Raw genomic sequence first — 17491 nt, 5'->3', positions numbered from 1 at the left:
ATATATAATAATTTAATGCTTGTACCAGCAATTTATTTCTGGTTAAATATAATATTTAACATTTCAATAATAATTAATGGATATATGGCTCATTTCATTACATGTATTTTGAGAAATAAGTTGATTGAGATTATTAGTGGTTCATTAACGAATTAATTTACGTATCTCACTAATTCTTGTACATATAATTGCAAAGAGAGAGAGAGAAAGAGAGGGAGAGTTTTACTATCTTTCTCCAATGAATAAGTGGAATAATAAGGGAAGCCGACAATTTGTAGCAATTGTTGTACCCAAATGATTGCCCGCAATAAATTATTTGCGACTTGCAGTTGCTGTCAAATCATCGCACGATCACTGATTCATCGCATTGTCACTGATACATAATGGCGTATTCTTCTATAGTTTAATGTGATGTAATCAGAGTTTAGATATTATCATATACAGAGTGTTCTAGAAGGATCTTGAGCTTAAATTTAATAATATATATTCATTAACTAATCTTCTTCTTTATTAAAATATCAAGACAAAAATAGTTTTTTAATATGAATAATTATAATATTGCTAAAAGTGCATATAAATAAAAAAACTCTATTGTCTATTCAAATCCAAATAAATCTTTGTAATTTTGCTTTTTAATTTAATAATTAAGTTATAACAATACGTTACAAAGTCGCAACGAATAATAACTTTTCTTGAAATTATGTTTCTAAAATTTTATTCCAAATTATTCACAGAATTCGTCATTAAAATTAAGATTAGAGATGTTAAGATATTTTAAGAAAGTATCATATATATAATTTTTTTCTTCTCTCTCTCTCATAATAAAATTAATAGCCATGCTATTAAAAGCTGCGTGTGCAATTTTTATACAAATGCAAAATTTAAAAAAGTATAGTATTTTTGAAGAAAATAAACAATATTCTTTCTTCGCACTGAATTAACTAATACTTGCATGTATCAAATATCACATGCTACTGTTATTTATATACACCGACTAACGATTTTCGCGGCAACGTGGCCGCGCTTGCCACAAGCACGGAAATCGACCAGTCTCTCCTTATGAAATATTCAGACTGGATGTTGGAGTCGGACTAACTCAAGCAGTCAGTTTGCATCCAAGTAACTCTCGTGGACGAGTATGCAAGCAACTCCTATGAGGCTATCGAAATACGTTCTGGAAACGTTTAATCGGAAGTCTCGCGGGTCGTTGCATTAACCCTTGATGGCACGATATAATTTCCGCATATGGATCGATATATTAGATATAGCATTTTTATTTTAAGTATTATTCATGTTGCATTTAAAATAATACGTAATCTCCGCGTCTCATTCGTGTTTCTTTATAAAAATTCAATAAAGGTAGGTAGTAGGATCGAACGGAAATAGAACGGGACAAATAGCGCAAATTAATTTCGATTTTTCAAATAGTAGTGAAATAAAACAACTATAAGGAATGGAAAGTATTATTTTTAGAGTTTATATATATACAATATGATATACAATCTCTATTATATTATACAATATTTATTTTGTATTATATATGCGAACTATTATTTTTCAAATTATTGAAAAAAACTCTAACAGCCTGAAGTGCATTTGAAGACATTCAATAAATTTATATAAAAGTTGTAAATGTAAATTTATCAGAAAAAACTTTTTGTTATTTTTGTCCCAATTTATTCTAATCGAAATTTGTAGATAATGCAATTATGTTTTGATGATAAAATTAATAGGTGCAATTTTTTAATACACAATTTTATAATAACTATATATATTATTTTTATTTGACTTATACAAATTATAATTATTCACTGACAAAAGTGTTTAAAAACATACAATATGTAGGGTCTTAGTAAGGATTAAATGTTTTTATCGCTTTATTACGAAAGTGGCCGGTTGCTTTAATTCTTCTAAAATATTTTCTATCATATTATGTAATAAATAGCGGATAAAAACACTGCGCAAAATATATATTTATATACTCACAATATTGCTTTTATTTAATGAAAATGCATCTGGTCATTATAGATTTTTTGTGCATCTTAATACGCCTTTGAATTTTCGAAATCTTCATTGGAATTTTTAATAATCTTTAAAATTTATTGCATTTAATGTGTTTCTAAAATAAATAACTAAATATTATTACATATTTCCATCATTTATTATAACTAAAATGATTGAGAAATCGATAAGGTATTGTTAAAAATAAAATTTATTTGAAATATGATTCTAATAAAGGATTTAAAATTACACATTAACAATAATACTTAAAACATTTAAACAAGCAAAAAATATTTGAATAATGTTTTCTTTTTTTTATTTCATATAATTTATATGCATATTTTTTTTATCAGAATGCAAAAGTGACCTGAAAAGATTTGCATAAAGAATACGGAAACTTTCTTGGACTTTAGTATGGTATTGGATCTAGTTCCTTATGAAATAATAAACGCGATGCGATAGTTCGATCCAAGGATACAGAAATAATTGCGCGTGGCGAATAAATAATTCCACATATTTTCGTCGATCGGTCGGCGCATGTATATGTTGATGCATTACTTGGTGCCCTGTGGTACCATCATTCGTCGGTCGATTCGAGCAATAAACCATCAATAATACAGTTTACTTATTACGGTTTAACGGTGTACAACTCGAACATGCAGAGCACGCAACCATGCCGCTTTACATATTTGGCAATAATAATTTGCGACTCGCAAATTTTTCTATACAATTGCTTCGCGATGTTTTATAGAAATTGAGTCGATTTGCGTACGACTGGAAAATACAAATTTTATTGCATAATTGCGCTAGAGAAACAGTATTATTAGTAGGTAAACGTGTTATTTTGTTCCATGGTCTAATGTCAGATCGATATGTTGGGTAAAAAAAGGGCAAGAATAAAATATTTGGCTAAAAAAGAATCATTGAATCTTTTAACATATTTGTGAAAATTTTTAAATCGATTATTTCTTAACATAAATTTAATTACAAATGAATAAAAAATTATCTTATTATTGATTCCATATATTTCGGGAAAAGGTTTACATTATATAAAAAGGGGATACTCTAATGCTATTTCAATATACTCAAATCTACCTTAATGTGAAATTGAAATATCATAATTGGTCAAATATCATAATTCAAAACAATTACTGTTCTTCATTATTTAAGAAATATTAAACATTTATTTTGAGTTAAGTGCGATTTTTCTTGTTGCTTTAAAAAGTGTTGTATTTTTACTATTCTTAAAAGAATATATATATATATTTTTTTTTAATAAATCGCTGTATATATATTGTGACCGATGTAGCGGTATTTCTTCTTCTCTTCTTTCACGATGGACACATTGTTCACTCTCGTGCAACGGGATTCTGGCGTCATCCCATAATTTTGAAACTAGTTGGAACAAAAGCAGCTCACGTATCGTTCATCTGCCCTCTTTTTATGTTACTCCCGTCTCTTTTCCCTGGGCTTGTTTCTGAATCATCTGCGACACGGCCATGGGCATTTTTCACCTGCTAATCTCGAGGAAAGCTACGCGTTCTGAACGGCTTCCACCTGTTAGTTACGGGGGAAAGCGTGTAGTCACAGAGTTCCTCGTGTAGAACGGAGCTGCACGCGCTCTTTCCTTCCATGCCATCTGTTCTCTTGTTCTCTCTCCTTCCAGAGAGAAAGAGGAAAAGAGAGAATGCATGCTATGAGTGCATAACGCGATGCGCTTCGGAAGAAAGTACGCCGTTACTTTCGATGCATCGTTGCACTTCGCGATTTGCTCTTCGAAACATCGACGCGAGTTATTGTTCTTTCGCGTGCGAGCGAGTCAGAATCTTTCGCGATATAAACAAATTTCATCTTTACATAGACCATTATGTGTAATATCGTATTTCTTACACCCGAGATTTGTAGAAGATCGCAGAGATTTTTTAAAAGGGTTCAAATTTTTACAGTAAAAGAAAATATATAAGAAAATATATTAAAAATTTATTATATCATTATGTATATATCTATTTTTATCACAGTTATTATTTTAATTAATATGAAATATATTATGTATGTAATTTGATAGTTGACAGATAGATAGTTGACAGATTCGCCCGCGGAATAAGGATCCTATTTTATTCTTCTGCCTTTTTTTTTTGTTGTTTACTTTGTTCACCGCCGACTGCTAGCCCCGTAACCTGCTTTCGAACAGTTTGCGCGTGCGGAAATTCAGAGATATCTCTCTCACTCTCTTTCTCTCGTATAGTACATTTTTATGAAATACATTTTTCCGAAAAAAATTGTTAAAACTTTTTACGATATGCTTGACTTTTAACGTAAAGTGAAACTTTTCTAGCACGTCACATACCACAGCTGTAGCTTGATAAATTACATTAAAAATAGGTCTAACTTCGTATTTTCCAGAATTGTGATGTAATAAAACATTTCTGAAGCTGAAATCATATCAAATATAAAAAAACTATAAAAAATAATTATCTTTTTTTTTTATTTTGTTTTATTAAATTATGCAACTTTGTTTTTTGTGAATATAAATATAAACAAAATTGACAATATTCAAATACGTTAAGAATATAGCATTATTTTAAATATTTGTTGAATATAAGACTTGCAGGAAGTGTAATATATAACAATAGCTTGTTAGAAACTTGGAGATGCGGCATATGTTTACCTCGAAATTATGCGCACCGTAACATTATATTCTTTACGAAAAGACTTATTATATATGTGCGCGCGAGTTAAACGGTACTACCGACTGATGCGACCGACGCAATTACTAAGCCACGCGGTCAATCTCGCTAACAAGACGTCGCAACACAGACCAATTATTTGATATATCCGCATGAAAGATCGGAATTTTCAACGTATTTATAAAAATACGTATTGCTAATGCGAATTAAAAATATTGTAAGATAGTCGCAAGATAAATCAAATCTTAGAGTATCAATTACAATTTAACCCAGACAGCACAAGGATGTCCTTAGGACGTCCAAAGGGCATCCAGGACATACATGTAGGATATCCTGAGGATATCTTATTTTAATCCTCGGATCTCCTCTGGATGTCCTGAGGAAGAGTAAATGATAGCCGTACACTAGCCTCTGGAGAATCCAGGGAGATCCTGTGGAACATCTTAAGGATTTCTATAGGATATGTTAGGGATATTTTTCATACGTTAAAAGGAACAAATTCTAAAATTTAAATATAAATTAAGATTGCGTTCTGTTATTTACTGCCAATACTAAAAATCTAATACTAAAAATAGTTCACGTTCTTTAATATTTGAGGTTTTCGTGCTGTACATGAATATTTTAGGTTTGGCTTCCGGGTTTGAGTCGTGTAATATTTTCAAAACAATCCAATATCTGAATTCCCTATGTTGGGATTGCATCAGAAATTGAACTGATAAAAAATAATTATATTTTTAATTTCCTGTTAGTTGCTCTTTGCATTCTCATGATCAAATCTCAAATACGAGTTTGCGCGTCGCATAGCGGTAAACAAACGAACTAGCGGTTGAATACTATTTTTTGTAAGGTTTTTGGAATGTTGCGCATAGTAACATTTCTCATGAAATATTAAATAAATAATAATTTTGAATATGTGAAAATGTGCGCATCAAATTCAATTATTAATATTAAACGAAATTAATGTTAACAATTAATTGCACATGTATATGTCCTCTGGAAATCCAAAGGACATTCAATATAATAGACAGGGCAGGTATCCTACAGACATCCAGGGGTTATCCAGGGGACATTTATAGGACATTAATACTTATTACAATACTTAAAATTTCTAAATTATATTAAATAGCCTACATAACCGAAAGTAATCATGTATGCATATTAAATTTTCATAAAATATATTTATAATAATATCTTAAAACATCCTACAAATATCCTGAACCATCCTGGACATATTCAGGATGATCCTGAGGACGTTTTGTGCTGTCTGGGATAGTATTCAACCGCTAGTTCGTTTGTTTACCGCTATGCGACGCGCGAACTCGTATTTGAGATTTGGTCATGAGAATTATATAAAGCTTGCAAAGAGCAACTAACAGGAAATTAAAAATATAATTATTTTTTATCAGTTCAATTTTTCTGATGCAATCCCAACATAGGGAATTCAGATATTGGATTGTTTTGAAAATATTACACATAAACCTAAAATATTTATGTACAGCACGAAAACCTCAAATATTAAAGAACGTGAACTATTTTTAGTATTAGATTTTTAGTATTGGCAGTAAATAACAGAACGCAATCTTAATTTATATTTAAATTTTAGAATTTGTTCTTTTTAACGTGTGAAAAATATCCCTAACATATCCTATAGAAATCCTTAAGGTGTTCCACAGGATCTCCCTGGATTCTCTAGAGGCTAGTGTACGGCTATCATTTATTCTTCCTCAGGACATCCAGAGGAGATCCGAGGATTAAAATAGGATATCCTCAGGATATCCTACATGTATGTCCTGGATGCCCTTTGGACGTCCTAAGGACATCCTTGTGCTGTCTGGGTAGTGTACGGCTATCATTTACTCTTCCTCAGGACATCCAGAGGAGATCCGAGGATTAAAATAGGATATCCTCAGGATATCTTACATGTATGTCCTGGATGCCTTTTGGACGTCCTAAGGACATCCTTGTGCTGTCTGGGTAAGTTACAGTAATATATTCCCATAATATATATTTTAATACTAAATTCGTTATCTACACATTCTTAATCCATTATTTAAAAAAGTCAGAACACGAAAAACTATTTTAATGTTTAACATTAAATTACATTTTAAAATACATTTGAACATAAATTCAAGTCAAATTTTCATAAAATGAAAAATATATCTTATGTATGAATGATAGGAAAAACAATGCTAAAATTATCTTAAAAAAACATTTTCCACATTTTAGCTTGAATTTTCTCACATGGCCATACGCGAACGCGATCCTCTTCAATCACAATTTGAATAAAAGTATTTGACAATTTTTATTTTATTATTGTTAATTCTCGCGCACGCTAGGTTTCAATCAGCGTCATTAAATGTTTCAAAATTTAAAAACTGCACATAATTAATCGCGATTGAGCTTCTGAAATGCGAAAGAAGCGATTATCTATTTGGCTTATTTTTAACTTTAACGTTGTAAATCTTATTGTTAATGTAGGGTAGAGCGGGGTCAAAAGTAACAATTTGACTTTAGAATTTTATTGTAAAAAAACTATTATAGTAAAAAAAAAAATTGTTGATATCCCAAGTTAGCATATTTATTTCACTTTATGGAAATCATAACATTTAAGCCTTGTGATGAATAACATTAAAATTATCAATCAAAAATGAAAGCGAGGAAAAATGTTACAATCGCCCCAGACTCCGGGCCGGTTGTAACAGTATTAGGGGTCAATTGTAACAATTTTAAATAATCAAAATTAGAAGTTTTTATTCAACGAAATTATAATAATTCTTCTTATATTAGCAGAAATAAACTAAAATATTCATATTCCTACACAAAAAATAGCAAAATAGAAACTTATTCTTTTAAAATTTAACTTTTTTATATTAATCATAGAAAACGTTAACTTAAAGGTGCTGACCTATCCGTAACGTAAGATGGAGCATAATCAAGAGCTGTAAATATATTTCTGTTGTAGGAAAATATGCCCGTGCATCTGAAGCCTGCTTGAATGTTAGTTACAGTCAGCGCCATTGGAAGAGCCGTGTTTATTATGGAAGGAATGTGATAGATAGTCATTGTTTTCCCTGGATTATTGCACATCCAAGCATCACAACTGGTATTGACAGCTTTTTTTAGTGGCCCATATACAGAACGGTCTAGTGGCTGCAGCTTATGTGAGCAATGGGGAGGGAAAGACAGCACTATTATACCGTTTTCGGAACAATAGTCAAGGGCTTGGATGGATATGTGGGAAGAATGATTATCCAGTAGCAAAAGAACTTTATGGGAAACTGTTGCAGACGTATATTTTTGAAAGTGTTTAAAAAATATGAGGTACTCATTTTCTTGCATCCATCCGCTTGCGTTTCCGGCTCCAATGCTGCCAGTTGGCCCATCTCTGACAAAATGCTCTTTATATCGAAGTCTCGGAAATATGAATGTCGGAGGTATAAAATTACCGATAGCATTTACTGCGCACATTATTGTGACTAAGCTTCCTCGTTCAGCAGATGTCAATGCGCCAACTTGCCTGATTCCTCTTCTAGTAACAATTTTATTTGGTTTTTGGACAGTTGTGATCCCTGTTTCGTCAGCATTATAAATATCCTTTGTTTCGAACTTATATTTATCAATGACATTTTGCAAATTGTCAAAGAAGATATTTACATTAGTTTCATTAAAACTAGTGGCACGAGACATACTAGTGGGTTGTGCACATCTTATAGATAATTGTGGTTGTCTTTTCATGAAGTTGCTAAACCAATCTTTACTCGCCGTTTTGTTTTCTTCCCACTGAGATGGGAATGACAGTTTATATTTCTTTGCCAACTCACATATGCAAATCTTTTGATTTCTTTGGGACAAAAACCATAGTATATATCTGCTGCTCTTATTACATAATCTGCTATTTTTTTTTCCTGGTCCTCGCTAAAAACTTTAGTCCAAGGTTTATAACCCATCCTTACCGAAGAATTTTCATCCTCTGTCAAAGCTTCTTCTTTTTTCTTCTTATATCGTGCCAAAGACACGTGACACAACTCATATCTTTTTGCAGCTGAACAGATAATTTTTCTTCATTTACATCTTTGTATGCCTGCTCATAGATTGATGTATTTTTTCTACCTCTGTCAGTCTTTCTAACCTTAGTACGAGGCATTCTGAAATAAAAATAGTTTACTTATGATTCAAAATGAAATAAATTGCATCAGTCAGGTTTATATTCAAAATTTAGCACGCTCGGAAAAAGATACTTTATAACCTCGAAAATATATTTTCGTCACTGTACACGTTCACACTTCAGTACCGAGTCCGCAGACGTACTGAGACATGTTGTAGTTTGTTTAGCTTCATGCGCTGACCAACGCACGCGTATATATCTGCTATATATCTATAGATATTTGAGTTGTTACTTTCGCCCCGCGTTACTTTTGACCCCGCTCTACCCTAAGCATTTTAACACACAGAGGACACATACAAATTTTATTATAATACTTTTACGTGTTATAGGTAAAACTTTCGCATATTTTATATTTCAATGTACATTTTGCGTTAGTCTTTGTTTTTGTCTATACAGCAGACGCGACTATCTTTTCTGCACCCTATTTTGCCTTCAGTTATCTTCTGTAACAAGCTTGGCGAAGGGATTTGCCTCCAGGGCATGCCTTCTCTCTTGACCTCTTTGTTATAATTTATTTTAATAAAGTAACTTCAATAATTGCTGTTGTTATAACCGTGCGCAAGCACAGACGAAAGCATTCGTCATTATAATATACTTTTATCTATAATATACTTTGACGAAGCCTACTTCTCCTTTCAAATGTAGAATAAAACGCCCATAATATTCAGAGTTGTTATTTATTTCTAATTTCAAGTAACTCAAGTAAATTTCAAGTAGTTGATTTATATAATTTGTAAATAACACTATGCTTTCTCAGTGATGATGTATTTTACATTATTCGATATATTATTTTATAAGAAGATTAAAAAAAGTAAATAAATAAATCGATAATTTGAAAGTTTCTTCCTATTTTTTATGTAAAAGATGATATTTTTATAAGAGAATAGAAGATTTATCGTTAGCAATTAAAATGCTTGACAAATGTATTTGCAAGTTTTTCTTTATTTTTCATCCAGAGAATATGTATCGACACGCAGAAATTAATTTTAAAAGTTAAATGAAAATTAAATTATTATATTTATTAAATAGTAATCAAAATTTTTATTTTTTTTTTTGTCTGCTGTTGTGATCTCGTTCGAGACAGACGAAGAATATTTTCGCTTTCCTCGAAATGCGCTCGAAATTCTTTGTATAGTAATTTCCTCTATCAAAGGTGATGCAAAAGCACGTGCGGAAACCTCGACGCACCCCTATCCCTCGCATGTTTCCCCTTCGCAACGGCGGTCATCCCTTCGCCGAGTGCAGCTCCGCTTTCCCGTCGCCTTTTCCGGCGGCGAGTCGCGACGGGAGAGGGAACCGCCGATGTGGTCCCCCTCCAGACGCACGCTTCTCGCCTCTCCGTCCCCTCATCAGAATCGCGAGCGACCTGTTCTCTTCCCCTCGTTCCCATCGCAGGCGCTCGATCCAAAGCCCCCCTTCACTCTTCTTTCTATCATCCACCCACTCACCTACCCCGACCCAGTGGCCCGCGGGCCACCCCACTCCACCCTCGCGGCGCGGCGACCCCGCGCGCCCGCGCGACCGTCTCACCGCCATCACGCTCGTTCACGCTCCGTCAGTCTGTCGGCAACCTGCGTACCAGTCGTGTCGCAGCGCTCACGTAACAAAATTCTTATTATTATTACTATCACTCTCTTTACTTGCCTTGATACTTGGCCGGTGGTGTGTTCATTCTCGTTTCGACTATATATACGTTGCGCGTTTTTCATTTTCGACACCGCCCCCTAATTACGTCCCTTTTACGCATCTGGAGCTCTCGCGCTCTCGTCGAAGAAATCGTCATTGCCGCCGCCGCACACATCCGCGCTCGCGCATGAAATTCGCCACGATCCGCGGTCGTATCACACGGAACGCATCGATAAAGTGATAGAGAGACAGAAGGCCGTAACGAAAGAGAGAGGGAGAGAGGAGTACAAATACGTCAACTACGAACCCGTCGTCTGCGAACCTTACCTGATCGCCTCTGCGACTTACGAGCGTCGCTGGTATTCCAGAGCGTTGCTGCGTGTCAAGCACCCGGTGCGTGTCAAGTCGTACGGCTCGCACAATCTTGTCGTCGTCGTCATCGTCGCCGTCGTCCTCGTTCTCTTCGTAGCGTGTAAGCGCGCGAACGCGTTTACGCAGCAGCCTTAGAATCCGTCAGACGAAACGTCATCAGACGCACGCTCGCTACATCCGGTGCATGGGTTGCTGTTGCTCACCGAATAGATGAAACATCCGGTTTACAGGAGGAACATCGCCGACGTGGCCGATCGTGTTCACCGGGTGCTGCCCTGCTCCTCCTTCGTGGCGGACACGCTGCTCGTGTATCGATTGCTCTAAAATAGACGCGTGGGAACAACACCTGCAGGCCAGGCGTACACGTATACACATGCCGCTCGCAGGCGCATAAACGCGCAACAGACCGCACACGTTCGTGCACCACGCTTCGTACACACATACGGTTCGTCTGCTCTCTCTCTCCCTCTCTCTTTTTCTCTCTCTCTCTCTCTCTCTCGCCTTTACGCTGCCACGACTCCCTTGCAGCGGCAACGTGTGACAGGTGCAACGACGGCGACGTCGTTGTAGGGTAGCCGGAGGTGGCGCTATCGGAGAACCGCAGCAGGAAGCGGAAGAAGAAGTGAGTGAGGTCGACGCCGCGAAAAGACGCGAAAAAGAAGAGGAAGAAGAATCAAGGAAGGGACAGACGGAAGGGGAGAAAAAAGAGAAGGAAGAAAGGGGGAAGCCGGCCAGGAGAGAGAGAGAGAGAGAAGAAAGACCGGGTCAGGGAAGGAGAGAAGGCGTGGAGGAGAAAGAGGAGAAAGAGGAGGAGGAGGCGGCCGCGGCCCCCGTATTTTTTCACGAAGGGAAGGTTATTTTCTACTGATACGTCCTGGAGGCGCCCGTCGTCTTCGCCGGTACAACCATAACGCCGCCCGCTTTAAAACGACCGAGACGGGACACGGTGGACTCATCGCCGCCACCCGCTCGTACCGCAGCCCCCGGCAACCCCGGACCGTCCGGCAAACTCGCCTGCATCATGGATGCGCCGCTATCGCAGAGCATGGACTCCGTTAACACGGTGGCCACCGGCGAAGATGAGGTAAGTCTCCCAAGAGTTGCTCTTTAAAGGCGTGAGGCGGCGACTGTACTCGTATGCAAAGGGGTGGAATCCACCCCTTCTTCTGACGCGCTCGTTCCGTCTCTCTTTCCTTTCCCAGTTGTAACTTGGAGCCATCTCGCATTTCGTGCGTTTCTTTCGCAAGACTATCAATATCCCTTTCTCACCCCCTTCCTTACTTTCGCTTTATCGAAGGCCACCCTTGAATATCAGATATCACTTATTTTTCTCCTTCTTTCCTTCCATCAAGAGGCTACACAATTCTCACCCTCTTTCTTTCTTTCTTCCTTTTGCTGTCTCTCCCTCACACTTTTGTGTTATCGCCATATTGGTCCGTTCTCTATCCCCTGCGCCTGTGTCTGTATATATTGTGTCTGTCTCCCTTACTCGTTCTGACTCTCGCGCGTCATAGCGCGCGCAAGCGCGTATTTAGGTGCTCGCGCAGGCTGCTGACACGCGCGTACCTCCGCCGCGTGTAGAATGTCACTCATTAATGATGCGAGCACGATGCAACATGCATGCTCGAAATGGTCTAATGATAGTGAGGAGGAAGGGTTTATGGAAACATATAATTGCATATACGACAGATAGTCATAGTTTTTTTTTTTTTTTAATAAAAACTCATAAATCAAATTTATTTTTTGATAACATAATATAATATAATTTTAATCAAACTCCACGATGTTTTATAAATTATACATATATTACTGTATTAAAGAAAGAGCGACGGATGTTTCATAAAAAATCAGTGGAAAAATGCCTGAGTGCATATTTCATGGTGATCTCAATAATGTTTTATTATGCTATTGCAACAGAAATATCAAATATGTATCCTTCGGCGAGCGATAGATACTCAGAAATTAAATGAAATTAATGCATGGTTCTGTATCGAGCAGCTTTGCAAAATCAATTACGAAACAGAGAAGCGTGAAGTTAGCAATTATATGTAATTGTACTATTCATTATACTCGCATTCATCTTTTGTTCTCGGCGATCAACCGTAACTATATATAATCTTGCGCAATTTTTTGCGATTGCTCGTGACTTTGTAGCAGCTGGTATGACGCAACTGTTCGGAGTTGAAACAGTTGTACGATACAACTGTTTGTAGAACGAAAACAAATCACATTTTTAATTTACGATGTTGATCATTAAATGCCTTTTGGATCGAGAACTGTAGAGAAGTATATATTATACTAGCTATAGTGCAAGTCGCGAAAACTTTGTTTTACATTAATTTTCAAACTACTGTAATAAAGTTTCTACACTATGTTGTTATAGTACGTACTTGATAATAACTGACGTATAATCAAAAATGTTATAAAACTTGTTGAGAAAAAATACAAAACGAATTCGAAAACAGCAAGAAAGACTTTTGAGAAACGTAGCTTTGCTACATTAAATTTTTATGAGTTTTATTTGCTAAAAATATTTATTTAATACTTCATAATTTATATTTTTCGACCTTAAGAAAAATTAAAGTTCTTTTTCCATTCCTAAAATAAGATTTCTTTTACTGCATCGAAAATATTAACTTAATCAATTCTTTATATTAACAGCACTAAATTAAATTTAAACATTTTATAATAATATTGATTATAAAACATAAATAAAAAAATATTAATATATCTCGAAAAATCTATAAGAATTAAGATTGCAATTAAAACTTTGATCATTTATTAATAAATAAATTTATTAATTATACAGAAGTTATTTTTATTATATTATATGATATATACGTAATATTAAATTATATATTCTATCGAATATTTGTATAATTAATAACATAAAACAATAATCCAAATTAATCAGAATTATTAATTAATTAAACAAAAATTGTGAAGTTTTATTTAAGAAAAAAGAATGTAATGTAAAAGGCTTAAAATTTTGATCGAAAGAGGAAGAAGAGAGGTATACAATTCTAATCCCGCTTCAATAAATGATAACACCGTGCGCAATGCCACCGTCGCGCAGCAGCGTACACAAACACACATATTATACATGCATACATACGTGTATACATATATACATCTTCTGGTGGAAGGCGGGAATTCGATCGCGCGCCTGCCACGACTGTATGTGCCTCGCAGGTGACTCGTTTTCGTTGGTGTGCGCTCGATCGGACGGTTGCCTGCTTACCTGTGTACGTTCGTCTGCCAAGCTGTTGGCTTCCTTCCACGCACAGGCACAAGGCAAGCGGCCACCTGAAAGAGTGACGCCGCCACGCCACGCCGCACCACACCACGCTCGCTATTGATTTTTCCGCGACTGTGCGAGAGGGCCACCGAGGAGGGCCCGCCAGCACGCTCCGCGCTATGTCACGTCATATGGAAGGTGGATAACGCCTCGATACGTAGATGCTAAAGATGTATGTGTGTATATATATGCGCGTAGATGTGCGTGCATATGTCGTACGCGGGTGTCGACATATACGCGCGAATGATTTGACTTAGGTCGCAGAGCGCACTGGGTAGCGACCCCAACGAAGAGTAACTGATGGCCCTGCCTTCTGTTTTTGCCGCGGAGGGTCAATCGATTCATGTGTTTACGATGGAGTGGATGCTCGTGGGAGTATAGGGAGAGTCACGTTTTAGCTGTAAAGTATTGAGGAAAATGAAATTTTCTCCATACAGGAGATTTGTAGCTAAAGATAGTCTACGTAAAACCCAAAAATAAAACCTTTGTTGAGATATATTTCTATACCACTGCGTGTCATTCTACTCATTAATTTTTTTATTTGTCGATTCAATTGTGGTCCAGTATTTACTTTTAACGATAGATCTTTTTTTATTTTTTATTATGCTGTCATTTATTCATGTTGTAGCTTACTCTACTGTAGCAGATGCAATGTATTGCTTTATTTATAAAAGAAAAAATAATTTTCTTTGTAAATGCATTAGATTGTAAAAATAGTCATTTGTCACTTATGAATCTTGGATTAATTTATAATTGATTTTTTCTTAGCAAAAATGCGAAATAAAATCAATATTCGCAAATTTTTAATTTTCAACATTAAAAATGTTTTTGTAGTTTATGTATATAAACTACAGAGTTTTCCAATTAAGAATTAGAGTAATTTATAAATTCCTTTTATTAGGAGAAAATCGATCTCAAAGCGATGAAAAATTTAGATAAAAGGTAATTTGACAGATATATTACACACACAAAAACAATGTAGTAAATTACAGTTGTAAATAACTTACGCAATATTCATGAGAACTTTTACATCAGTTTGGATCGTTGTAATCCAAGTAATGTGGAAATGAAAAACGGAAATGGATATTGTACTCTCTATCGCTGATACAAAAATGCACGTGCAAGCATCATGTTTTGCTATATGAACAAATAAAGCTAACGGCGACCGAGTTTTCTAGTTGAACGACAAGTTCCTAATCGATTGATCGGGTTTCTGAGATAAAAAGATGACAAAATAGGAATTCGGTTGCGAAGAAAAAGAATATTTTCTTAACTATAATTTTTCTCAATAAAAAAACAGAAATGTCATTGTCATTCTTTGAAAGAAAGAGAGATATATAAAAAGAAAATATCTAGTATTTTTTTAAATGCGCGCTTATCCGTCCGTTTTAAAAAAGCAATATTAAGATTAAATGAGCGTGATATTGATAAAGAGCAATGTTTTTAATTATTCTAAATAATATTTTATATTTTTTTTTGTTCACGCTATAAAAAGATAAGATAAAATAAAGTTGAAAGTATTTTTAATATCAATTTTATATTTTTATTGTAACGTAAACTAAACTAAAATATATGTATATTTTTTCGTTAATTCTAACTTTTAATAAAAATTTCTATCTAAATCATGGAAAAGTATCATTGCGCTATGATTTTTTGAAATCATTAAAATTGTGTCATTGATAAAACGGCGAGATAAACAGAAAAGCGATGTCAATAAGTGAATATATCGAACGATTTTGGCGCACGATTGTTTTGTCGCGGAAAATTTTATTCAACCAATCTCTCATCTATATGACAACCCGCGTTTACTGCGCGACGAGTTCGTGATTATAACGAGGAAACGCTTTCATGCTTCTCCCTGTTAATCAAGAGAATGAAATTCACGAGCAGGTTATGGCTTTTAATACAAATGTCGATATCCCACGAGAAATGATGTTTCTAATAATATCATGATAACTTTAAAACAAATTTTTAATATGCATTTCTATGGCATAATGATAGCATTAATTGTCCTCAAATAATAAAACTTTATTTAAAACGTTACAATATTGTAAATTGGCGAAATACATGTCAGTAATTTTGAATCGAAATGGCTGATTCTGAGAGAAAAAAAAGTCAAGTTTTATATATTTTTATTGTATTTTTTATGCGATAAAACTATATCTTTATTTTATGCATCATAATAGATTTCCATTGTAAAACAATAAGATCTGCATTCTAGGGTAATAACAATATTTTGTTTTTATATATTAATAATAATTCTCCAATTCTCAATTAAACATGGTTTTAATATATTATCTTAAGTTATCTAGAAAATATATATACATATAAGAGTTTGTACAAGAGAGAGAATCCGATTATACACAGGATATATTGGAAGTCAATACAAACAAAATAAAGATTCTGATGCAAATGCAAATCGAACAAAATAAAGAACAAACTATAGAACGAAATTTTTTATAAAGGCTTCCTTTTATCGATTTGCATTTGCATGAGAAATCATCTCCATTTTATTTGAATCATGATTTCTGATAAGTCCTGTATTTTGATGATGATGTCAAAAATACAATTAATTTATTGGCAGATATTGCACGTGTGTTCTTTGTTTTATCGATTTATAAATTTTGATTTTTTCAAGATATCGTGGCAGATCTCGGTGTTCAATTGTGTGCGCGTGGATAAATTTCGCGTAAATACAATTCGATACGTGCCATAATCATCGAGATTTATACATACACGCTACTGTATCGAGACATAGTAAAAGCGCAGCAGTGCGTGAAAAAATTTACAAAGATATTTCGAATTCGTTGGGCAAACGATGATCATGCTCGGCTATACATACAACGGCATTATCCTTTTAGCGGCGAACGGCGGAGTCCGCATTATGCGTTAACTTTCATCGATGTGTGCAGGTGCATGCATAAAGAGCACCGGTTAGTTGGACCGCCCTTCCATTTCTCTCGCTCTTGCCCTCGCCCTTATTTCCGACTATTCCGCGCGAAAAATGAACGAGGAATTGGGCTTCGGATCCCCAAAGCTGTATGCTAATGCATTTAGATGGACCAAAATCCCGGTCGGTCAGAGACAAAAGCGAAATAAATGCGCGTGGTTACACGGAGGAATTGCTGGAATTATAGTATACAGATGAAAAAAAAATGGAAAAGTGTGAAAAGCGTAACGTGGACAAGAACTGAAAGTTTATGAGCGTATTATTCTGAATATTCGTAAATTATTGTTGATTTTGAATCATTGAGATTTTTACAACATAATAAAAGGTATATTAAATATGTTATGCTTTGTAAAATATATAAATATGTTGAAAAACCTATATATATATATATA

General features: G+C 34.9%; 1 protein-coding gene across 3 annotated transcripts in view; it reads left to right on the top strand.

Annotated features, from left to right (window-relative positions):
- Positions 1-17491, top strand: part of LOC115239303 (protein couch potato-like) — a 98323-nt gene that overhangs the window by 2215 nt on the left and 78617 nt on the right. Inside the window, exons 1-2 of one of the 3 annotated variants that reach the window (XM_029813769.1) lie at positions 10416-11296; positions 11380-11935. The exons of 1 other annotated variant lie outside the window; for it this stretch is intronic. In XM_029813769.1, coding sequence (XP_029669629.1) covers positions 11873-11935 — 63 coding nt within the window. In that variant the 5' untranslated portion in view covers positions 10416-11296; positions 11380-11872. Of the gene's footprint in view, positions 1-10415; positions 11936-17491 lie in introns of those variants that run through there. One more of the 3 variants, XM_029813768.1, reaches the window with a different exon arrangement.

This window comes from Formica exsecta, unplaced genomic scaffold, assembly GCF_003651465.1.
Source record: "Formica exsecta isolate Colony F162 unplaced genomic scaffold, ASM365146v1 scaffold37, whole genome shotgun sequence".
Taxonomy (NCBI): Eukaryota; Metazoa; Arthropoda; class Insecta; order Hymenoptera; family Formicidae; genus Formica; species Formica exsecta.
The sequence above is the reverse complement of the archived record's forward strand: the minus strand, read 5'-3'. Positions and strand labels throughout refer to the sequence as shown.